General features: G+C 33.4%; 1 protein-coding gene across 2 annotated transcripts; it reads left to right on the top strand.

The window, feature by feature from the left end:
* On the top strand, window positions 1-24,369 carry LOC140443929 (uncharacterized). Of its 2 annotated transcripts, XM_072535446.1 has the most exons (6): window positions 1-321; window positions 382-504; window positions 579-707; window positions 6,036-6,491; window positions 10,963-11,955; window positions 20,131-24,369. In XM_072535446.1, the coding sequence occupies exons 1-6, from the start codon at window positions 204-206 to the stop codon at window positions 21,408-21,410; spliced, it is 3,099 nt and encodes a 1,032-aa protein (XP_072391547.1). In that variant the 5' UTR covers window positions 1-203; the 3' UTR covers window positions 21,411-24,369. The 2 variants fall into 2 exon arrangements, with proteins under 2 accessions (XP_072391547.1, XP_072391555.1); XM_072535454.1 differs by lacking the exon at window positions 6,036-6,491 and having other exon boundaries at window positions 20,131-24,367.
* The last annotated feature ends 1,160 nt before the right edge of the window (window positions 24,370-25,529 follow it).

Genomic DNA, 25,529 nt, shown 5'->3' with positions numbered 1-25,529 from the left:
AGCTAACTTCATCGGCACTGGCACTGGCACTTTCTCTAATGACTCTAATGCTTTCTCTATACTTTTGCCAAATATTACCAAAATTGCTAAAACTAAAGAAAACATTAAAATTTGAGCTTTTTTTTTGCTAAAGTTACTAAACATTGTGAATTTTATGACCTACCTTTTTAGTAAATAACGACGTACCTATTAATTTGTTAGCTATGGAATTTAAAGTTGAAATTAAAGAAAACTTTGTTAAATATGATGTAGTGAGTCCTCTCTTATCTACATCAACAGATCTTGGGGTTATGAAGAATGAACTAGATGAAGGTAACTCGGGTAAGACAAATAATAAAAATTATTACACTAAACAGTGATATAATTCCTATTTTTTATTAGTTATGGAAATAAAAACTGGAATTAAGAATGAGTTCCTTGAGGGTGACCAACAATATATAGAGAGTCAGCTATCCACCTCTCTAAATCTGGAAAACTTAAAGAATGAACCAGAAGAAGACTCGGGTAAGGAAAATATTAAAAATGTGTAGGTAGAATTGGTAGAACTTACAATGAAGTAAACAACTATTTTTTATTAGCTGTGGAAATAAAAACTGAAATTAAGAAAGAATCCCTTGAGGATGACCAACAGTATATAGGAAGTCAGCTATCCACATCCACCTCTCTAGATCTGGAAAACTTGAAGAGTCAACCAGAGGAAGACTCAGGTGAGGAAATAGTAAAAACGTGTAGGTAGAACTTACAATGAAGCACACAACTTCTAATGTATAATGATATATATTTAAATTTTTTTATAAAATTGAAATTATCCAAATGATTTTAAAATTTAAGAACGTTTTTGGTCTTATCAGACTAAATCAGTAATATCAAAGAATATAGAATCGTCTATATTCTTTGGTAATATCAAAGAATATTATTATGTGTCTATATTCTTTTGTAATATCCTAAAAGTAAGTATTTCCAAGTTTATATAATTAATACAAAGAGATAAAATGTTGATTGTTAAACTGAAAAAAATGTAGTAAATACCTATATCATTATTAATTGAAAATAGCCACATAGTAGGGTCTAATAACCCTCAGGTTACGTATTGCATTTGTTAAATTTTAAAATTAATGTGACACGAGGTCAATGTTAAGAAAACATACTGATCCCTACTCAAAACAAGAACATATGTGTCCTGAGGAAGATACCAGCCAACTGACTGTAAGGCAGGTGAGATAATTTATTAGTATCAACAATAATAACAACTAAAGTAAACTCAATTGTAATTAATTTCACTCCCTGATCTTACATTCAGTTGGCTGATATCTTTCTTAGGACACACATCAACTTTGTGCCACATCAATTTTCCAATTTAATAAGCTCAGTATGTAATCTAAGAGTTATTGTAAGTATTTACCACATTTTTTCGGTTTAACAGTCTACATTTTACCAATTTGTAATAATTATATCAACATGGAAATACTTACTTTTAGATTTTCACTGACGGTTTGGATAATTTTAATTTTATAAAAATGTTTAACTGTGTACCATTATACATTAGTTGTTTACTTAATTGTAAGCTTTTTAAACAATGGTATTTAGCCAACCACTGGGATTTTTCCTTGTATTAGTTATTTTTATAGCTTTCATTCAATCTATAATTAATTTTCAGTAACTACTGTGTTATGTGGTTGTTAATTTGTCTCAGTATAATGTTTTACTTAATTATTTTCATGGCACTTGACCTTATTGAAGTTATTGGGTAAGCGGAAAATAAAAAAAAATCAGAAGGCAAATTCACAAATGGTGTCTTTAATCTTTTTGACATAAAGTAACTTGCCCATCAGTGTGGTGTTGTATTCTGATAAATGTTGTATCTGTTAGAGAGGTTTGTGCTTATATTATTAAGGGAAAATATTTACTACAACCCAAACACAGAAAGCTAATATGATTATGCATATTGTTTGTATTTTATTTATTTAATTATACTTTGTACATTACAAATAGGTAAACTACATACAAAAAAGAATTTTTTTTTATATTATGTGATGAAAATATATGAAAATATACATGAGGCCCAGAATATAAGAGATAAGAAGAGCAAAGATACAGGTTTAGGGGCTAGACACTTTTCTATGATCCCAATAGAGCATGGGTTGACCCTGTCTGTTCTTTACTCTTAACTTCTCACTGAGAGAAACATGTCCTATCCCTCCCTAATGAAGGACACCAGCGATCATCAGTACCATCTCAAGACACAGAAGAAATGATCCTGGATCAACTTAAAAATGAACTGCCACAAGCATGACTTAAGCAATTTAAATGGTTGTGGTACTACGATGGGGAAGGCAATGGGAAACCGCCTCATTATTATTCTCTAGTTTTTTCATGATCAGGAAGATGCATATTGATGGCAAGGATCTGCGCATAATAACTAGTCTCTATTGGAACCAAAGTGCTGAGATAAAGATGGGCAACTTACACAGTGGGAAGATAGATATTAAAAAGGGTGTACGACAGGGATGCGTACTCTCGCCGCTCCTGTTCAATATATACTCTGAACAAATCTTCAGAGAAGCACTGGGAGAAGTTTCGGAGGGTATCAAAGTAAACGGAGAGGTAATCAATAATATTAGATATGCTGACAACACAGTTATCATCGCAAATGACTGCAACGAGCTTCAAAGACTCATGCAAAGCATACACACAGCAAGTCAAGAATATGGTTTAGAACTCAATACAACCAAAACTAAATGCATGCTCATCAGCAGAACACAACAACCTCCGATGCAATTGACATTAAACAACCGAAAAATAGAACAAGTGGAGACATACACATACCTTGGAACCACATTCAACACAAAATGGGACCAGTCAACAGAAATAAAATCACGAATTGAAAAAGCGCAAAATGCGTTCAACAATATGAAAAAGTGGTTCACAAGCAAAATCTCAATGGAACTAAAATTAAGACTGGTCAAGTGTTATGTCTTCCCGGTCTTGTTCTATGGAGCAGAGGCATGGACCACAACGGAAGCCACCCTGAAGAAACTAGAATCCTTTGAGCTGTGGATATATCGCCGTATTCTTCGGATATCCTGGACAGACCACATCACTAACGTGGAAGTAATGCAGAGAATAGGCAAAAGCAAAGAAATAATCTTCACCGTAAAGAAACGGAAGCTTGAGTACTTCGAACATGTCATGAGGCATACTAAGTACCGTCTGCTACAGTTAATAGTCCAAGGAAGAATCGACAGTAGGAGGGGACCGGGAAGAAGACGACACTCATGGATGCATAACCTGCGACAATGGTTCGGACTAACATCGACCGAACTGTTCAGAGGTGCCGTAAACAAAGTCAAAATAGCCTTGCTAATAGCCAACGTCCGAAACGGATAGGGCAAAGGAAGAAGAAGAAGAAGTTTTTTCATAAGTTATACTGATTATGGTCCTCAGACACCAAGATTGGGCAGAAGACAAACACACAGGGCTTTTCAGGCTGTTATCCAGTTCTTGGGACAAGCGAGATGTGCTGCTAAATGTAGCATAGACAACCATGATATATTCCACTCAGGAGAAGAAGGCAATAACTACTGGAATGGTGTGGCATTCATTATACATAAAGAAGTCTCTAGTTGTATTAAATCTATAAGTTACATTTCGGACAGAGTCATCATGAAGCAATGAAACTCAAAGCCAGTGAATATTAATCTGTTTTAAGTTTATGTGCCCACAGTGAGCAGTAGTGAAGATGACATAGAGAAATTTTATGATGATATAAAGATGGTAATAAGTCATAGGCAAAATAAAGACATTTTTGTAATAATAAGAGACTTCAATGCCAAAGTAGGAAAAGGTAGACAAGAAAATATTGTAGGCAATTTCGGCCTTGGACAATGTAATGACAGACGAGATTGTTTTGTAGAATTCTGTGTAGATAATATTTTATTTCTAGATTAGAGTAGAGTAAATTTTTATTTACATAATTTTTTTAACATAATTGAGCAAATAACGTCACATTATTACACATTATCACATAATTTAAATATGCTGATCAGGGAGAAGGATAGGCCGGTCACTCCTCCACAGTTTAATGCTCCATGTTTACTAGGTGTTGAAAAACCTTTCTTTCAAAAGCTCTTTTGAAAAGACAATTGAATGAAACACAGAATGAAAAAGATCACAGAAATAACAAAAACAATAAAAATTTGAAAGTTACAATATTTTGTCCATATAATGAGACATCCAGACAGGTATAACTTTCTACACCTCATAATACCGGGAACGATCGTTGGAAGAAGATTCCCAGGCCGAAGAAGAACATCCTACCAAGTGGTGGGAAAATAGCAGTAAATTGATGATCTCATTGCCACCATGGATACAAATCACGAGCCCACAATAAACCAGGAATGGGATACATGTAAATACATTGTAAAATGTGCATAGCAAATTAGATCCTAGTGAGAGAAGAGCTGCCAAAACCACTGATTGGTTCAGTGCTTCAAGAAGGAAGAAAATGCATACAGGATTGTGTAACAAAGAAAAACACTGTTGAAGACACTTAATAGACCTTCTTCTTCCTGTAGTGCCTATCCGTTTCAGATTTTGGCGACTATCATGGCAATCTGTATCTTGCAAACTGCTGCTGCTTAATAGAGCAGCTTGGTACTTTTCTGTATGCATGGAAGGGTGGATAGTTGAAAACTATTCTAGCTTATGTAAAATTTTTGAATTTTAAAATTTAAATACAAATATGTAGGTGCCCCATCTCAAAGAGTGGCAACAATTTTTATAAACAATTTTTTATAAATAAATTTTAAAATTTGAATATTTTGAAGTCCATAAATTCAGCCTAACTTTGAGTCCTCATAACTTTTTACATGGTGCATATTTCTCTAACAGCTGCAAATACCTTGTGAAAGTTTGAACCTATTTTAACAATTTACTATGAAAAAAAAAAGAAATGGAAGAAACTTTTTTTTTTTGCCCGAATAAACAAATAGCTTTTTGCCCGTGCAGAATCACAAGCACAAGGCGAAGTGGTAAGCGTAGTAAATGTCATAAACATAAAATCGGAAGAGATAAACTGAAGAATATCGCTTGCAAATAGGAGTTTATGGAAACAGATTAATAATATTGATGGATATAATATAATTATGATAATGAAACTTGATGTCATTATAATTTAGAGCCATACAATAAATACAACAAAATAGCCAAAGCCACAGATGCAGTTATTGTAATAAAAAATATGTCTCCAACGTCTGTACAGAACGTCTAGACGATGAGATATACAAAGGTTGAGATAGATGTAAATCTTCTATATACAAAGTATTATTTAAAACTGAGTGGATAGTCATAGCTCACCTTTCTTCTTCTTAGTTCAGGCGAGACTGTGGAACTCTTTAATCACTGGACCATTGTACCATACCTTGGTTTTTTCATTAAAATTGAATAATTCCTGCGTCCTCAAAGAAGGCGAATAGTTTTTTTATTGGTAGTTTTAGCATCTCTTCTGGTTCAAACCTCAGTTAAATTTCTACATCATATTACTTGACATATTGCAATGACATAGGATGTGCATGACAGTCTCTTCTTCCATTTCCCATTTTCTGCATCGTGGTTCATTCACCTTACCTAGTTTGTATAGGTGTTTTATTAAACGACAATGTCCTGTCACTTTAATATCTCGTTTATTAAGGTTCATCTAATTGCTCGAGAGTTGTTTTTATCAATATTATTGATTATTTTCTTAGTCTGCATTTGCCCTTGAGTGGCTGTCCATTTCTTTTGATAATTCTTTATCAGTCATTTCTGAACCTCGTTTTTTGTAACATCTTTTGTGTTGAAACGCTTGTAATGGTTCTGGGTCTACAAAGGTTTCTCTCGAGTCATGTTCTGCAAACAAATCTACTCGTTCATTCCCATGCATCCCTCCATGATCCGGCACCACTTCATGACCCGACACTCATATTGACACAGCTACCTTTGTTGTGCTTAAACTGATTAGCTCTTATTTTGTAAGCTAATTTCTCTTTTTATTTTAGATTTTTCCCAGAAGAACAGAATAGACATTATAAAAATATTACCTACATTTTCACGAAGTCTAAACTATAAAGAAGCTACATTAAAAGATTCTACTTGTTCTAACAATGACTCAGGTCTAAATAATTTGAACAAAAATACAATTGTTCCGACTGAAGAAGGATTTTACAAATGTGAAATTTGTTTTAAGCAGTTTTCTCGGAAAAATGCTTTAAAAATCCATTTTAAAGTGCACACTGGAGAAAAGCATTACAAGTGTGAAATTTGTTTGAAGCAGTTTAGTCAAGCAGGTCATTTGAAAACACATTTGAGAGGGCACACTGGAGAAAAGCCTTACAAGTGTGAAATTTGTTTCAAGCATTTTAGCGTAGCAGGCAATTTGAAAAGGCATTTGAGAGTGCATACTGGAAAAAAGCTTCACAAGTGTGAAATTTGTTTGAAGCAATTTAGTAAAGCAGGTAAATTGAAGATTCATTTGCGAGTACATACTGGAGAAAAGCCGTACAAGTGTGAAATTTGTTTTAAGCAGTTTAGCGTAGCAAGCAATTTGAAAATGCACTTGAGAGTGCATACTGGAAAAAAGTCTTACAGGTGTGAAATTTGTTTTAAGCAGTTTAGCTCAGCAAGCAATTTGAAAACACATTTTAGAGTGCACACTGGGGAAAAGCCTTACAAGTGTGAAATTTGTTTGACGCGGTTTACTGAAGCAGGCAGTTTAAAAACACATTTGAGAGGGCACACTGGAGAAAAGCCTTACAAGTGTGAAATTTGTTTGAAGCATTTTAACGTAGCAAGCAATTTGAAAAGGCATTTGAGAGTGCATACTGGAAAAAAGCTTCACAAGTGTGAAATTTGTTTGACGTAGTTTAGTGAAGCAGGTTGAAAAAGCATTTGAGAGTACATACTGCCTTATAAGTATGAAATTTGTTTTACCAAGTTTTCTTAGTAGTATTAGTAGTTAGTGACAACGGCAACGCTGCGGTCAAGCGTATGAAGTGCAATTGGCTTGCTCCTACATTAAACCCGAAAATCGAGAGGTGCAGAGTGAAATAATTGTGACAAAGCAGCAATAAGTGTGTGTAAAGTTACAATGCGTATCGCAGTGTGAATAAACCGATAGTAAGTGGCTAATTACTAACAATAATAAGCAAAATCAGTTGTTCCGATACGAACAGTTTCTGTTGTTTAATTTAGCGATAAGAGCAAAAGAACTAATTCGACCTCGGGATTCTGACCGGTAGAAAAGCGGTGTTGCCGTAATGCAAAAATAGTAAAGAATTTAAAGAGAACAGAATTATACAATTTATTGTGAAGAAAACCACAGCTTAACAGAAGACCGATCGATAAAAGCAAGACTTACGATTGGGTAGTTGAACTGAACAGCTAATATCACGAGCACAATTAGAAAGCAATGAATAGTGAAGACGAGTACACCACGGATGAGGGCAAAAGAAGGAAAGGCTCACAAACATTTGGTTTTGGAAAGTGTGCAAAAACTAAAAGATCTCCAGACATGAAAGAGAAAAAAAAGATAACTCAGGAAAAATAATGGATATGATCCAAGGCTTGCAACGATTTATAGAAGCAGAAACGAAGGAAATAAAACAAGAACAAAAAAAATGTCTAACAGAAATTCAAGATTTGAAAAAGGAAAATACGCAAATCAGGAAAGAAAATCAAGAGATCAAGAAAGATCTTATGCAAGCAATGGACAGAATTGAAAGACTTGAGAACGAGAAAAGAAGAAATAATGTAGTAATTCAGAGACTACCAATAGAAACAAATAACGTAGAAACAGTGAAGAGCAATATGCAAAGATTTATAAGTACGCACCTGAACATTGAGATTGAAATAGAAAGAGCAATTAAAATAGGAGAAAAGACCTGTTTATTAGAACTAAAAGATAGTAACCAAAAATACACACTTATGAACAATAAAGCCAAACTAAGAAATATTAGAGAACACAAAGTATATATAAATGATGATATGAGCGAACAGCAGAGAATTATTCAAAAAGAAATTAGAGCTAAAGCTGAGGAAGAAAAAAGTAAAGGGAATACAGTCCAAATGGGGTTTCAAAAACTTATTATAAATGGAGAAGTATGGACGTGGAACAGGGAGATGAAGGCTCTCAACAAATCCAGGAAGAAATAGCAGACCATCAGCCAAATAGAACTGATCAACATGGAATACCAAACAAGGATATGAATTAATAGATGAATTTGACAAAGCACAATTAGATTTTTTGGCGATCACGGAAACTAAAAAGAAAGGTCAAGGAATGGATGAATTGGATAAAGAACATGTATGTAATTTGTACAGCGGAGTCAGTACCGATAGTAGAGCGGCAGAAGATGTAGGATGCCTAATGAGAGCAAGCTATATGTCATATGTTAAAAATTAGAAGTTTATATCACAAAGAAATTTAAAGATAGAGATAACACTAGATAATTCAGAAATAACAACTATATTAGTCGCATATGGTCCTAATGATGACGAACCATTGAAAGTTAAAGAATAATATTGGGAAGAGTTCAATGATGCGATAGAAAATTTGAAAGGTAGAATAGTCATTCTAGGCGATATGAATAGCAGAGTTGGTAAAAGAGACGATGATAACATAGATATTTTGGGTATGCAGGGGGAAGATACAAGACACGATAATGGAAGAAGGATGATAGACTTTTGCATGGAGAATAATTTGATGATCACCAACACATTTTAACACAAAGACATACACAAGTTCACGAGAGAAGTCAGGAGCAGAAATGAAAAATCAATTCTAGATTATGTTCTCATTAATAGAGAATTTAGGAAAGAGGTCACTGATGTCAGAGTTAAAAGAGGCCCGGAAATCTATAGTGACCACTATCTGGTAATGGCAAAGATAAGATTACCCCAAAAAACCCCTAAAACCACTAAACAAAGAACGAAAAATAATAAAGTGAACGAGAGTATCCAAAACTATAAACTAAATGACCAAAATGTCGCGGCCATGTTCAAAAGTAAAATAGAAGAAAAACTAGCCAAATTAACTAATGCACATAGTACTGACAACTTACAGGAAACTTTGAAACAATTTAAAGAAACCATCGTGACGACAGCAAAAGAAACGTGTGGAATAAACCATGTAAACAAAAATAAGAAGCAAACACGATGGTGGGACGATGAATTAAAAGCCCAAATAAAATATAAAAAACAGAAATGGAAAATATACTTAAACAAGAAAACAGAAAATAGTTACGAAGAATATAAACGACAAAGAAAGGTGGTGAAAGAAATGGTGCTGAAGAAGAAAAAGGAAGCCTGGGATGAGTTTGGAATGAAGATGGAGGCAGATAGCCGGGGTAACCAAAAATTGTTTTACAATGCACTAAAGACGCTAAGAAAAGGTAAAGAAATAACGATGAAACAGGTGAAACGTAAAGACGGCACACTGATTATCAGACCAAATGAGATTATGGAAAGATGGAGACAATATTTCAGCGAACTCCTAACACCAAGACAGCCGAAAGAGGAAACTGTAATGATAGAAGTAGAAGGAGAACATGAACAAGAAAATGATATTCAAATAGAAGAAGTCAAAGAAGCAATTAACAATACAAAGAGAGGTAAATCGGCTGGTCATGACAAAATCACTGCAGAAATGTTAAAGACAATGGGACCGAAAGGAGTTGAATTTTTATCCAAAATTATGAACATGGCTTGGAACCGATGTACAGTCCCCGAAGATTGGAGAATTGGCATAATACTACCAATCTTTAAGAAAGGAGACTAAATTTCTTGTGAAAATGATAGAGGAATTAATCTACTTAGTATCGTCTCCAAAATATATGAAAGCATCCTAGAAAAGAAATTAAGACACATCGTTGAACCACATCTGGATGAAGTACAAAGTTTGTTTAGGAAGGGACACAGTACGCAAGACCATATATTTACGTTGAAACAAATAATTGAGAAAGCTAGAATAAAGAACACAGAAATATATATGGCTTTTCTAGATATTGAGAAAGCATTTGACAGAGTGTCCCAGGAAGCAGTTTGGAAAAGTCTTTTAAAATAGAAATATTGACCATCAACTAACAGGTGCTATCAAAAGTCTGTATCAAAATAACAAGAGTTATGTACGTAAGAATAACTTGGAATCAGAGATGTTTGCAATAAACGAGGGTCTAAGACAAGGAGGTTTTATATATATATATATATATATATATATATATATATATATATATATATATATATATATATATATATATTAGTAGTTAGTTTGAAATATTATATTACGAGGTGTAATTTGTTTTAGGCGGTTTACCCAAGCAGGCACCATATGAGTACACACAGCTAAAAAACCTTTAAGATGTGAGATTTGTTTTAGGTACTTTTCTCTAAAATATCGTGGGGGAAGCCGCATGGGTTTTTTTACCGCTGTTTTAGTCGAAATTTTGTATTTTATACACTGGCGCGGTTGTTCAAATTAAGGTATATTTATCATAAATTCTCTAAAAGATTTGATATTACATAATTTGCTTTCAAATCTTTTTTTGCCTTTCTTAATCTTTTAAGATCTCGTTTATTGAGGTTCATCAAATTTTCCGAGATTTTTTTTTATCAATATTCTTGATTATTTTCTTAGTCTGTATTTGCCCTTGAGTGGCTCTTCATTTGTTTTGATGGTTTCTTATTAGCCACTTTTGAACCTCCTTTTTTTGTAGCATCCTTGGTGACGACACAGAATGGTTATGGGCCTACAAAAGTTTCTCTTGAGCCTTGTTTTGTCAACACATTTGCTCGTTCATTCCCATGCATCCCTAAATAACCTAGCACCCATATTGTCACTGCTAGCTTTGTTGTGCTTAAACTGATTAGCTATTATTTTGTAAGCCAATTTCTTCATAATGTATTGCTTACGCCAGCTATTTTTTATTTTAGATTTTTCCCAGAAGAAAAGAATGGAAATTATGAAAATTTTACCTACATTTTCATGTAGTAAAAAACAACGAACTATTAAGCCTAAACGAAGTCTAAACTATGAAGAAGCAACATTAAAAGATACTACTTGTTCTAAAAATGTCCCAGGCATAAATAATTTAAACAAAAATTCAATCGTTCGGATTGAAAAAGGGCTTTACAAATGTGAAATTTGTTTTAAGCAGCTTTCTCTGAAAAATTCTTTGAAAAATCATTTAAGAGTGCATACTGGAGAAAAGCCTTACACGTGTGAAATTTGTTCGAAGCAATTTAGTAACGCAGATAAATTGAAGATTCATTTGCGGGTACACACTGGAGAAAAGCCATACAAGTGTGAAATTTGTTTTAAGCAGTTTAGCGAAGCAGGCAGTTTTAAAATACATTTTAGAGTGCACACTGGGGAAAAGCCTTATCATTGTGAAGTTTGTTTTAAGCAGTTTAGTCAAGCAATTTCTTTGAAAAGGCATTTACGAGTACACACTGGAGAAAAGCCATACAAGTGTGAAATTTGTTTTAAGCAGTTTACTCAAGCACATAGTTTGAAAATACATTTGAGATTGCACACTGGAGAAAAGCCTTACAAGTGCGAAATTTGTTTTATGCCTTTTTCTCGCGTAATTAGTTTGAAATATCATATGAAATTACATACTGAAGAAAAGCCGTACAAGTGTGAAATTTGTTCGAAGCAATTTATTGAAGCAGGTAAATTGAAGATTCATTTGCGAGTACACACTGGAGAAAAGCCATACAAGTGTGAAATTTGTTTTAAGCAGTTTACTCAAGCACATGGTTTGAAAATACATTTGAGATTGCACACTGGAGAAAAGCCTTACAAGTGCGAAATTTGTTTTAAGCAGTTTAGTAAAGCAACTAGTTTGAAAACACATTTGAGAATGCATTCTGGAGAAAAATCGTACAAGTGTGAAATTTGTTTTAAGCAGTTTAGTAATGCAGGTAATTTAAAAAGACATTCGAGTGTGCACACTGGTGAAAAGTTTTACAAATGTGAAATATGTTTCAAGCAGTTTCGTATAGCATCTAATTTAAAGATCCATATGAGGGTGCACACTGGCACAAAACCTTACAAGTGTGAAATTTGTTTTAAGCGGTTTACCCAATCAGGTACTTTGAAACAACATATGAGTACACACAGCTAAAAAAACCCCAAGGGTGTTTGTTTTAAGTACTTTTCTCGAAAATATCTTTTAAATCGACATATAAAATTACACACTTGATCAATTTTAAAGCAAAAAATGTTCTCCTTTATATCTTTACTATATTTCCAAACTTATAAATAAGTGATGGATTCGACCGTTACTTGATGGAAATTCATTTTATGTAACAATAAAACACTGAAAACTTTGTTTTCAAAACTTCCACAAAATTTATTTTAAACTATTATCACTACAGCTGTTTCGGTCAGAGTGCCTTTCTCAAGTGATCTATTTTTGGTAATACTCTTTACACTTTATAGTCTTTAACTGAACCGGTTGAGGAGGGGAGAACTGTTTGTCTCAAGTTGGTCATTCAGAATTATGTCTGTATTTTTTAATTTTTTGATTTCCATAGATTCTAATAAAGATATTTTAAGGCTTTTATTCTTCTAAGGGTCTTCTGCGTATTTTGCTGGTATTTGGTCTCGATTCGTTTGTAATATTTTCAAGTCTTATCACCCATTCTATTAACGTGGTCTCTCCATGTCCTTTTTCTGTCTTGACCACTTCTGAACTTTCCTTTTTTTGTAGCGTTTTGTACCATACAAAGGTTTCTCTTGAGTCTTGTTTTGGCAACACATCTGCTCGTTCATTCCTATATTACCACTACTAACTTTGTTGTGCTTAAACTGATTCGCTCGTATTTTGTAAGCCAATTTCTCTATTATATGTTTCTTCCGTGAGTTATTTTTTATTTTAGATTTTTCCCAGAAGAACAGAGTGGAAATTATGAAAACGCTACCTGCATTTTCATGTAGTAAAAAACAACGAATAAGTCTCAACGATCAAGAAGCAATAGTAAAAGATTCTGCTTGCACTACAGTTTTCTCTGACATAAATAATTTAAATCAAAATGCAATCATTGTGACTAAAGAAGGGCTTTATAAATGTGAAATTTGTTTTAAGCAGTTTTCTCAGAAAATGCTTTAAAAATCCACTGGAGAAAAAAATTACAAGTGTGACATTTGTTTTAAGAAGTTTAGCATAGCAGGCAATTTAAAAACGTATTTAAGAGTGCATACTGGGGAAAATCCTTATGAGTGTGACATTTGTTTGACGCAATTTAGGGCAGCAGGTAAATTAAAAATTCATTTACGAGTACATACTGGAGAAAAGTCTTACACGTGTGAAATTTGTTTTAAGCGGTTTTCCCAAGCAGGTACTTTGAAGCATCATATGAGTACACACAGCTAAAAAGAGCCTAAGGTTGTGAGACTTTCTCGAAAGTATCATTTAAATCGACATGAAGCCAAATTGTAAAGCAAAAATGCACTCCTGGATATCTTTACTAATATTTAGAAACTTTGTCTGCTTCTCTTATTTTAAGACAATATCTTGTTGTAGCCTAAGTTGGAATTCTGATGTCTAACGTTCATACCAGCATTTGAGAGTTCTTCTGGGTGGTCTGTTGGTGATTGGTCTCACTTCTTTTGCAATATTTTTAAGTCTTTTATCATTCATTATATCAACGTTGTCTCTCCTTGCCCTTTTTCTGACTTTATGTCTGTCTTACATAGTGTAGTAAAGTTTTATATATATATATATAATAACGGATTTATTACGGCTGTCGCCGCTTCTCCGCCCCCAATTTCCATCTTTTTCTGTCATATGCAGTTGCCTCTTCCAAGTCTCTTGCCGCCATTGCTTCATCAATATCGTTGCGCCAACTTCTCCGTGGTCGTCCTCTCTTTCTTCTTTCAGGAGGGATCCATTCCAGTACTCTCCTAGGCCATCTGTACTCTGGCATTCTTTTAACATGTCCGAACCAGATTAATTGTTTTCTTTCTATGTCATCATTGATATTTCTCTCGATTTTCATTTCGTTTCTTATTTGTTCGTTTCTAACTCTCTCCAGTTTCGATCTACCGCAGCTTCGTCTCAGATAATCCATTTCTGTCGTCAAAAGTTTATTTCTATTAGCTTTGGTGACGTCCCATACTTCCGAACCGTAAAGTGTAATACTTTGGACTATACTACCGTAAATGTGTTTTTTGGTTTCTCGTCGAATTGTTTTTTGCCAGAGAAGAGAGTTTAAGGCACGGGTCGCTGCTCTGCCCTTGTTTATTCTTTCCCTGATTTCATCTGCGCTATTTCCCTTCTTGTTGAAAATGACCCCCAAATATTTGCAGGATTGCACGCCTTTGATTTTGTCGTCTTCCAAGACTAGGTCACATATTTCATCTGTTCCCACTGAGAGATATTCACATTTTGTCATATTCATGTTTAGACCTGCCACCTCATATTCTTCTTGCAGTTTTCTTACCATATAGCTAAGATCGTAGCTGTCTTCGGCAATTACTACCTGGTCATCCGCAAAGAAAAGTGTATATAGCTTGTTTTCTTCCACCGTTATTCCCATGTTTCTACATTTTTTTACCCATTTCACTAAGGATCTGTCCAAATAGATTTTAAATAAGGTGGGTGACAGACAGCAGCCTTGTCTTAGTCCTTTTGTTGTTTGAAAAGGAGAGGTGATTTCTTGTCCCATTTTAATTCTTGCAAAGTTTTGTTCGTAATATTTTTGAGTGGCGTTAATAAGAATTGGGTTTATTTTCAAGTTACCCATTTCTATCCATAGTTGGGAGATCGGTACACTGTCATATGCTTTTTCCAAATCTATTAAAGCTATATGAGTTTCTCTATTTCTCTGCACTCGTTTTTCCATTGCAATTTTTAATGTGAAGATATTATCCATAGTGGAGCGTCCGGCCCTAAATCCCGCTTGTTCTTCGGGTTGTTTGTCTTTGATATCATTTTCTATCAGGTTTCGTAGTACTTTTGAGTATAGTCGGCCTATAGTAGCAATCACTGCGATCCCTCTATAGTTTTTAGGATCCATCTTTGTGCCTTTCTTGTGTATTGGAGAGATATACGATTGTCTCCATTCTTCTGGAACTTCTTCTCCGTTTAAGCATCTTTCGAATAATTTTCGGATCATCTCAAACAGTTTTGATGATCCATACCTAATCAACTCTGGATGTATTCCGCCTGGGCCTGGAGATTTTTTTAATTTCATTCCCTTAACTGCTTCATTCACTTGTTCTATTGATATTTCGATTCTTCCTTCTACTTCCACTTGTTCATTTGTCTGTTTAAACCTTTCTCTTCTCTCTGTTAATAAGTTCTCAAAATGCTCTACCCATGTGTTCTCTGGTATTCTATTTATTATGACTTGGTTTTTTGTCGTTGTTCTCATCGTTTTTATAGTTCTCCAGGCTTCAGAGCTCTTTGTCCCTCCTATATGGTTGTCTAGGTATTGGCATTTTTGTTCCCATGTACTATTTTTCTTTTTAACCACTTCTCGTTTGACTTCTTTATTCAAGTTTTTATATTGTTGTTTTGTATGTTCGTCTCCCTGTTGTAATAACTGTAGATATACTTCCTTCTTTCTTTTTATCTTTTCTTCCACTTCTTTATCCCACCAATATGGTTTATCTACTCTTCGTACCTGTGGCCCTAAGGCTTCTAGCGCTGCGTCTTTCATGCAGTTTTTTATATGTTCGTATTCATCCGTCGTTGATCTGTGTGATTCCTGTAGTTTTTGTGTTAGTCTCCAGGAGTAAAGTAACTGTGTGCTCTCGTTATCTAGATTATCTAAGGTGTACGTAGTTCTCTCTATTTTTTCTCTGTGTTCTTTGTTGATGTCTGTGTGGTTCCTGTCTACGAATGGTGTATATATTTTTCCTATTATCAGGCAGTGGTCCGAGCCGCACTCTGCTCCTCTATTCACCTTTACGTCCTGTACTCTTAACTTAGTTTGTTGTCTTGTTATGAAATAATCTATTATCGATTTTAGACCTCTTGTGTGCTGATACCAGGTGTATTTATGTATGTTCTTGTGGGCGAAAAAACCATTCAAAATCTTTAACTCATATTGTTGGCATATATTTATGAGTCTTTCTCCGTTGTTGTTAACAGTTTCTTCTCCATGCATGCCTACCACTTTACTTTGAACTTGTTTTCCTACTCTGGCATTCAGGTCTCCTGTAAAGTTTTAAACCTAAATATTAAAAGCAGACAAAGGCTTATGGTTTAGAAATAGTTCTATATACAAATTATTTATACTTAATTGAAATGACAATGAACCTACATGAACCACTAACATTGAAAACTCACACTTGTTTGTATAACTAAACATATAAATACGAAAACGATATTAGAATAGGTATCAATAAATAATAGTTTGTCATTGTAGAAATATACGTAGTAGATTATTGTTTTGTAATATAAGTGTAGGTCCATCGAGCAAAAAGACAGAACAGAGAATGTAAAGGTAGTGGGTGCAAAAATATTGTTAGACGGGAACTGCCATTTTGAGAGACCACATTAAATAAGGAAAGAGTCTCTTTCCTTGTTTATGAAATCAAATTTAGTTGGGTTATGTTATTGTTTGACCCAACTGTCACAAGAAATATTATTTATATTGAAGTTTTTTGACATTGTGTCACATTTTAGACTATTATCGTTAATATCTAATTAGAACTTTCTCGTCTAAGACACATTCTGAAAAATATTTTATAGCTATGTTAATAAGTGTCGGAAAATTTAAATTTGGCGCCTTTGCATTTCTGGATATGTCCGCCATATTAAGAGGCCACTTTTATGAATTTTGGTCTCCTTTTCATAACGATTAGATTCCCTCTTTTGTCTTTTTGCTCGATGTGTAGTCATGCACCTATATTTATAAATATTGTTTCGAGTTAGTCGTGAAATGTAAAACAACTAAATAAGCTAATTGAAATATATTTCGTTATGGGTTTAATTGACTAAATACCTGAAAGGTACTTCAATCAACCACTAAACCTATTTATTACCACATGGCGGTCTCTACGAACTAGGGAAAAAATAATAACAGGACATTGAACAATCCCGGATGGACTAGAAGAAAAAGATTGGTGAAAAGACACAGTGTATATAATATATAAGTAAAAATTTAATTTATTTTTATGAAAAGCTCCTATCGAATTGTTTTTAATATTAAATGTTTTATTTTTTAATATTTTATTATTTTTTTTTATGACCAAATACTGATTGCTCAGGATCATGACGACTTGAGTTACATGACTCGGAAGCTAATAGAAGAATATAACAAATGGGGTCTCGAAGTCAACATTAAGAAAACTGAAGCCATGTGTATTGGAGGGACAAAACAGTCCATTATATTAGTCGATGGGGTAGAAATTAGACACTGTGATGAATACAAGTACCTGGGTATGAAGATAACTCAAGATGGAACACTCGATGCTGCTATAAAAGACAGAAACATACAGGGTAGAAAAGCCATATACATGATGAACGGCATTCTGTGGGACCAAACAATATCTAAAGCGAACAAACAACTCATATACAACACCATACTTAAAAGTGTAATCACATATGGCAACGAAGTTTGGCAAATGAAACAAAGAACAGAGAAACTGTTACTAGCAACAGAAATGGACTTCTGGAGAAGAGCAGCAGGAAAGTCAAGAAGAGATCGGATACCAAATGAGAGAATACGTGAAATGATGGGAGTCAAGCATACAATAGTTGATGACATAAAAACAAAACAGTTAATATGGTACGGCCATGTACAGAGAATGCCAGATGACAGGATTCCAAAACAGATTTTGACGTGGACACCACAAGGGAGAAGGAAAAGAGGAAGGCCGAGAAAAAGCTGGAGAGAGGGAATTGAAAAAAAACTAGAGGAAAGAGAAATCCCTCCAGGCCTATGGCTGAATAGAGAAGAATGGCGGTTAGGAGTCGGAAGGCGTCGGAGAACGCTGTAAACCGATAGTAGTAGTAGTTATTTTTTTTAATATCTATAATATTATCAAAGCCTATTATATATTATTATCGACTTGTGTGTCAAATTGTATTTATATGGACCTGAATACTAGTATTTTGTGGAGAAATGAGATTTCAGTTGAGGAGTATTTCAGTTTTTTTTATTTTTAGCATGATTTTGATGAGTTTTTTCGCACACTATAAAAATTTATAAATTTTAATTTAGTATAGTGAGCGGATTTTCGTAAGACCTTGTTTTTCGGTTGCAACCATGTCTTCTAAGCATTGTGTTTTTTGTTTCATGTGAAAATATGGATTCGTTCATTTTTAGGAGCGAAATGACTTTGCCACCCACAATTTACGACTTTTCCTATTATTACCATTATCTTGTGTATTAATTCTTTGGTAACTGATATCGAAGGAATATAATATCGACATACCAGAAGCACTGTATTTAAATAATGATTAAAAGCAACATGATCTTGGTGTTAATGAACAATGATAACAATAACAAAACATAAAAAAAAACAACTTAAAGGTAACTTAACCTCAGTACACAAATAACAAAGAACTACTAAAAAATAACTGAATACTATGTATTGCCTCCCCTAGCCTCTGCCTGTACACATCGGCTCATGAGGTTGTGAATATCATCTTGCTGGATGTTTTGCCATTCCTCTTCTAGAGCTACGCAAAGTGCTCTATTGGGTTCAGATCTGGCGAACACGCAGGCCAGTTCATTATATTAATACCAACTTCCTCTAAATATTGCGTGACACACATTGCAGAGTGGAGTCGCGCATTATCTTGCATTAATAGAAAATCATCGCCGCTATATTGAAAAAAGGGTACTACGTGATTCGCTAAATTCCTCAATATACCGGTGTGCAGTCAACGAACCCTCAATAAATACCAATTCAGTGTGCATTAAATGCATTTTCACGAAGTCTAAACTATAAAGAAGCAACATTAAAAGGTTCTACTTGTTCTAAAAATGACTCGGGTCTAAATAATTTTAACAAAAATACAATTGTTCGGACTGAAGAAGGGTTTTACAAATGTGAAATTTGTTTTAAGCAGTTTTCTCGGAAAAATGCTTTAAAAATCTATTTTAAAGTGCACACAGGAGAAAAGTATTACAAGTGTCAAACTTGTTTCAAGCTGTTTAGCGAAGCAAGCAATTTGAAAAAGCATTTGAGAGTGCATACTGGAAAAAAGTCTTATAAGTGTGAAATTTGTTTTAAGCACTTTAGCTTAGCAAGCAATTTGAAAAGGCATTTGAGAGTGCACACTTTACAAAAGCATCACAAGTGTGAAATTTGTTTGACCTAGTTTAATGAAGCAGGCAGTTTTAAAAAGCATTTGAGAGTACATACTGCCTTATAAGTGTGAAATTTGTTTTACCCAGTTTTCTTTGTAGTAGTAGTTTTGTTTTGTTTGTTCAAAATTGTCACAAGTAGAAATTTTGATGACAAACTTTCATTTTTCAGCATTTGAGGGATCTTCTGGTTGTTCTCTTGGTGTTTGGTCTCGCTTCGTTTGCAAGTCTTTTATCACCCATTTTATCAATGTGGTCTCTCCATGCCCTTTTTCCGACTTTTTATTTGATGCGTGGGGGAAGCGGCATGGGTTTTTTACCGCTGTTTTAGTAGAACTGTTGTATTTTATACACTGGCGCGGTTATTAAAAGTTAAGCTATATTTGTAATAAATTCTCTAAAGCATTTGATATTACATAATTTGCTTTCAAATCTTTTTTTTTGTCTTTCTTAATATTTTAAGGTCTCGTTTATTGAGGTTCATCAAATTTTCCGAGATTTTTTTTATCAATATTCTCGATTATTTTCTTAGTCTGTATTTGCCCTTGAGTGGCTCTTCATTTGTTTTGATGGTTTCTTATTAGCCACTTCTAAACCTCCTTTTTTTGTAGCATCCTTGGTGACACCACAGAATGGTTCTGGGCCTACAAAGGTTTCTCTTGAGCCTTGTTTTTTCAACACATCTGCTCGTCCATTCCCATGAATCGCTTAATGACCTGGCACCCATATTGTCACTGCTAGCTTTGTTGTGCTTAAACTGATTAGCTATTATTTTGTAAGCCAATTTCTTCATAATGTATTGCTTACGCCAGCTATTTTTTATTTTAGATTTTTCCCAGAAGAAAAGAATGGAAATTATAAAAATTTTACCTACATTTTCATGTAGTAAAAAACAACGAACTATTAAGCCTAAACGAAGTCTAAACTATGAAGAAGCAACATTAAAAGATACTACTTGTTCTAAAAATGTCCCAGGCATAAATAATTTAAACAAAAATTCAATCGTTCGGATTGAAAAAGGGCTTTACAAATGTGAAATTTGTTTTAAGCAGCTTTCTCGGAAAAATTCTTTGAAAATTCATTTAAGAATGCATACTGGAGAAAAGCCTTACAAGTGTGAAATTTGTTCGAAGCAATTTAGTGAAGCAGGTAAATTGAAGATTCATTTGCGGGTACACACTGGAGAAAAGCCATACAAGTGTGAAATTTGTTTTAAGCAGTTTAGCGAAGCAGGCAGTTTTAAAATACATTTTAGAGTGCACACTGGGGAAAAGCCTTATCATTGTGAAGTTTGTTTTAAGCAGTTTAGTCGAGCAATTTCTTTGAAAAGGCATTTGCGAGTACACACTGGAGAAAAGCCATACAAGTGTGAAATTTGTTTTAAGCAGTTTACTCAAGCACATGGTTTGAAAATACATTTGAGATTGCACACTGGAGAAAAGCCTTACAAGTGCGAAATTTGTTTTATGCCTTTTTCTCACGTAGTTAGTTTGAAATATCATATGAAAGTACATACTGAAGAAAAGCCGTACAAGTGTGAAATTTGTCCGAAGCAATTTATTGAAGCAGGTAAATTGAAGATTCATTTGCGAGTACACACTGGAGAAAAGCCATACAAGTGTGAATTTTGTTTTAAGCAGTTTACTCAAGCACATGGTTTGAAAATACATTTGAGATTGCACACTGGAGAAAAGCCTTACAAGTGCGAAATTTGTTTTATGCAATTTTCTCAAGTAGTTAGTTTGAAATATCATATGAGATCACATACTGAAGAAAAGCCGTACAAGTGTGAAATTTGTTTTAAGCAGTTTAGTAAAGCAACTAGTTTGAAAACACATTTGAGAATGCATTCTGGAGAAAAATCGTACAAGTGTGAAATTTGTTTTAAGCAGTTTAGTAATGCGGGTAATTTAAAAAGACATTCGAGTGTGCACACTGGTGAAAAGTTTTACAAATGTGAAATATGTTTCAAGCAGTTTCGTATAGCATCTAATTTAAATATCCATATGAGGGTGCACACTGGCTCAAAACCTTACAAGTGTGAAATTTGTTTTAAGCGGTTTACCCAATCAGGTACTTGGAAACAACATATGAGTACACACAGCTAAAAAAACCATAAGGGTGTTTGTTTTAAGTACTTTTCTCGAAAATATCTTTTAAATCGACATATAAAATTACACACTTGATCAATTTTAAAGCAAAAAATGTTCTTTATACCTTTATATAAAATCTTATAATAATAAAACTCAGAAAACTTATGTTTCACTTCCACAAAATTTATTTTAAACTATTATCACTACAGCTGTTTCGGTCATAGTGCCTTTTTCAAGTGACCTATTTTTGGTAATACACTTTATAATCTTTAACTGAATCGGTTGAGGAGGGGAGAACTATTTGTCTCAATTTGGACATTCATTCATTATGTGTGTATTTTTTAATTTCCATAGATTCTAATAAAGATATTTTAAAGCTTTTATTTTGGATCTGAAGAATTTGAAATTCGTTATTAAAAGAATGATTATTATTATTTTTCTTAGTATTTTAATAATTTTTTTGTTTGTTCAAAGTTGTCGCCCAAGTAGGAATTTTGATGACAAACTTTCAGCCAGCTTTTGGGGGGTTCTTCTGCGCGTTTTGCTGGTATTTCGTCTCGATTCGTTTGTAATCTTTGCAAGTCTTATCACCCATTCTATCAATGTGGCCTCTCCATGCCCTTTTTCTGCCTTTTTATCTGTCTTACACAGATTTTATAAATTCTTGTTTTGTTTTTGATGCTCATATATTTCTTCTTTTTCAAGTTTCATATTCTATCGAAGGTTGGAAATCATCCAATGTATCAGCATCATCGTCGGGTAATTCTTCTACCATATCGGAGCCGCAAATCACTTAAACTAGCTCATCTAATTCCACCAGTCTCAATTTGTTGGGATTTCTTTTTTTTTTATTCGCGTTTCGTATTTTATTCACCAAAGTGCAGTGCTTTAAAGAAATTGTCAGCAAACAAACTAACTCTTCAGCCGCCAAAGCGCAACTGAGTACTGAGTGAGCTCCTAATAAACACATTGGCCGTGGGTTACATCGAGAGGCATGCGTGGAGGAAACGGCATGGAGTTTTTATCGCTTTTTTAGTAGAAATCGTGTATTTTATATACTCGCGCGGGTTATTAAAGGTTAAATTCTCTAAAATATTTGAGATTAATTACCTTTCATATCTTTTTTGACTTACTTTATTTTTTAATCTCTAGTTTATTGAGGTTCATCAAATTTTCCGAGATTTGTTTTATCAATATTCTTGATTATTTTCTTAGTCTGTATTTGCCGTTGAGTGACTCTCCGTTTCTTTTGATGGTTTCTTATTAGCCACTTCTGAACTTTATTTTTTTGTAGCATCTTCTAAGTTTAAACGATCAAGAAGCAACAGTAACATATTCTGCTTGCACTACAGATTTCTCTGGCATAAATAATTTAAATCATATTACAATCATTCGGACTGAAGAAGGGCTTTATAAATGTGAAATTTGTTTTAAGCAATTTTCTCATAAAAATGCTTTGAAAATCCATTTTAGAGTGCACACTGGAGAAAAAAAATTACAAGTGTGAAATTTGTTTTTTAAGAAATTTAGCATAGCAGGCAATTTAAAAACGCATTTAAGAGTGCATACTGGGGAAAAGCCGTACAAGTGTGAAATTTGTTTTAAGCAGTTTAGTACTGCAGAAACTTTAAAAACATATTTGAGTGTGCACACTGGCGAGAAGCCTTATAAATGTGAGATTTGTTTCAAGCAGTTTCGTCTAGCACCTAATTTGAACATTCATATGAGAGTGCACACTGGCAAAAAACCTTACAAGTGTAAAATTTGTTTTAAGCGGTTTTCCCAAGCAGGTACTTTGAAGCATCATATGAGTACACACAGCTAAAAAGAGCCTAAGGTTGTGAGACTTTCTCGAAAGTATCATTTAAATCGACATGAAGCCAAATTGTAAAGCGAAAATGCACTCCTGGATATCTTTACTAATATTTAGAAACTTTGTCTGCTTCTCTTATTTTAAGACAATATCTTCTTTATTCAAAGTTGTAGCCTAAGTTGGAATTCTGATGTCTAACGTTCATACCAGCATTTGAGAATTCTTCTGGGTGGTCTGTTGGTGATTGGTCTCACTTCTTTTGCAATATTTTTAAGTCTTTTATCATTCATTATATCAACGTTGTCTCTCCTTGTCCTTTTTCTGACTTTATGTTTGTCTTACACAGTGTAGCAAGGTTTTAACCCTTAAACATTAAAAGCAAATAAAGGCTTATGGTTTAAGAATAAGTCTGTAAACGAGTTATTTATAATTGAAATGACAATGAACCTACATGAACTGGTAACATTGAAAACTCACACTTGTTTGTATAACTAAACATATAAATAAGAAGACAATATTAGAATAGGTATCAATAAATAATAGTTTGTCATTGTAGAAATATACATAGTAGAATATTGTTTTGCAATATTAGTGTAGGTCACGCACCTATATATATAAATATTGTTTCGAGTAAGTCGTGAAATGTAAAACAACGAAATAAAGTGTACCTATAGCTAATTGAAATATATATATTTCGTTATGGGTTTAATTGACTAAATACCTGAAAGGTACTTCAATCAACCACGAAACCTATTTATTACCACATGGCGGTCTCTACGAACTAGGAAAAAAAATAATAACAGGACATTGAACAATCCCGGATGGACTAGAAGAAAAAGATTGGTGAAAAGACACAGTGTATATAATATATAAGTAAAAATTTAATTTATTTTTATGAAAAGCTCCTGTCGAATTTTTATATTAAATGTTTTATTTTCTAATATTTTATTATTATTTTTTTAATACCTATATTATTATCAACGCCTATTATATATTATTATCGACTTGTATGTCAAATTGTATTTATATGGTCATCCGCAATGTACTTGATAAATGTGTCCGTAGATTCGCATATTGTCAAGAAACCAATGGATGGAATTTCGAACATTTAATTTTAAATAATTATTATGCATAATTTAGTTACTTTAAAGTACATTATTAATTAAATTATTAGTTGTAATTTGGTTGAATTTAAATTTAAAAAAAATTGTTTTTGTACCCTTAAAAAAATATTTTAGGTAAAAAGGTAATGTCGTTAAATAGAGAATTATATTCTCCTTCAAATGAGGTGTCGCATTATACCAATTTCTATTTAAAAAAAAAACGGGTGTGGCAGTCCAGTGGGACTGCCGGTGGAAGTTACACTTCTATACACGCATTCGCCGTTACAAATTTATTTGGGAGTCAATCTGCACAATCATTACATATGTAATTCTATAGGTAAAACATAGCAGAAAGAGAAACGGAATTATTAACAACTTACTAACAATGAAGGATTGAATCAATATTTTGATGAAAATGTATATTTTTACATATACTCTGCAGTAAAATTCATTGTTTATTTTTTTATTAATATAATAATACAATACAAATTTAACTGCAATATTCATAAGTATTTAAAAATGACAATGTAATAATATTAATAAAAAAGTCCTCCCCGATTGGGAATCGAACCCCGGTCTCCCGCGTGACAGGCGGGGATACTGACTACTATACTACCGAGGACATGACACCAACTTATTTCAAAATTGACAGTTCTGGATCATACAGTGATTTATTGAGATTATTATTTTGAAATACAAAAGACTAATATAATTATGAACATTTAATAAATAATACAAAACATATCACATAAATAATAATATTAATAAATATTTTATTATATGTATATATATATATATATATATATATATATATATATATATATATATATATATATATATATATATATATATCTTTATATAATATTAAATTATATATACAAAAGGAACATTTTTATTTTCGAGAGAGGAAGAGAGAGAAAATATATCTTCTGTCTCTCTCTTACTCATTATCTTACATATGTAATGATTTCACAGATTCACTCCCATACAATTTCCAACGTGGAGCGCGCGTATAGAAGTATAACTTCAAAAATTTAACGGTTATGTCACTACTCCCACACCGGTAACGTCATCCCTACTCCATGTACATTTTCCTCAAAACTCGACGGTTCTCGAAATAATGATAATATTCCATAATTTAACCGTTCACTATATATATAGCTTGATAATGTTTAAATACGAAATTAAACTTAAATGGTAAGAAATATATGAGTTTCA

Source organism: Diabrotica undecimpunctata, chromosome 1, assembly GCF_040954645.1.
Source record: "Diabrotica undecimpunctata isolate CICGRU chromosome 1, icDiaUnde3, whole genome shotgun sequence".
NCBI classification, from domain to species: Eukaryota; Metazoa; Arthropoda; class Insecta; order Coleoptera; family Chrysomelidae; genus Diabrotica; species Diabrotica undecimpunctata.
Note: the sequence above shows the minus strand (reverse complement) of the source record. Positions and strands in the feature narration are given on the sequence as shown.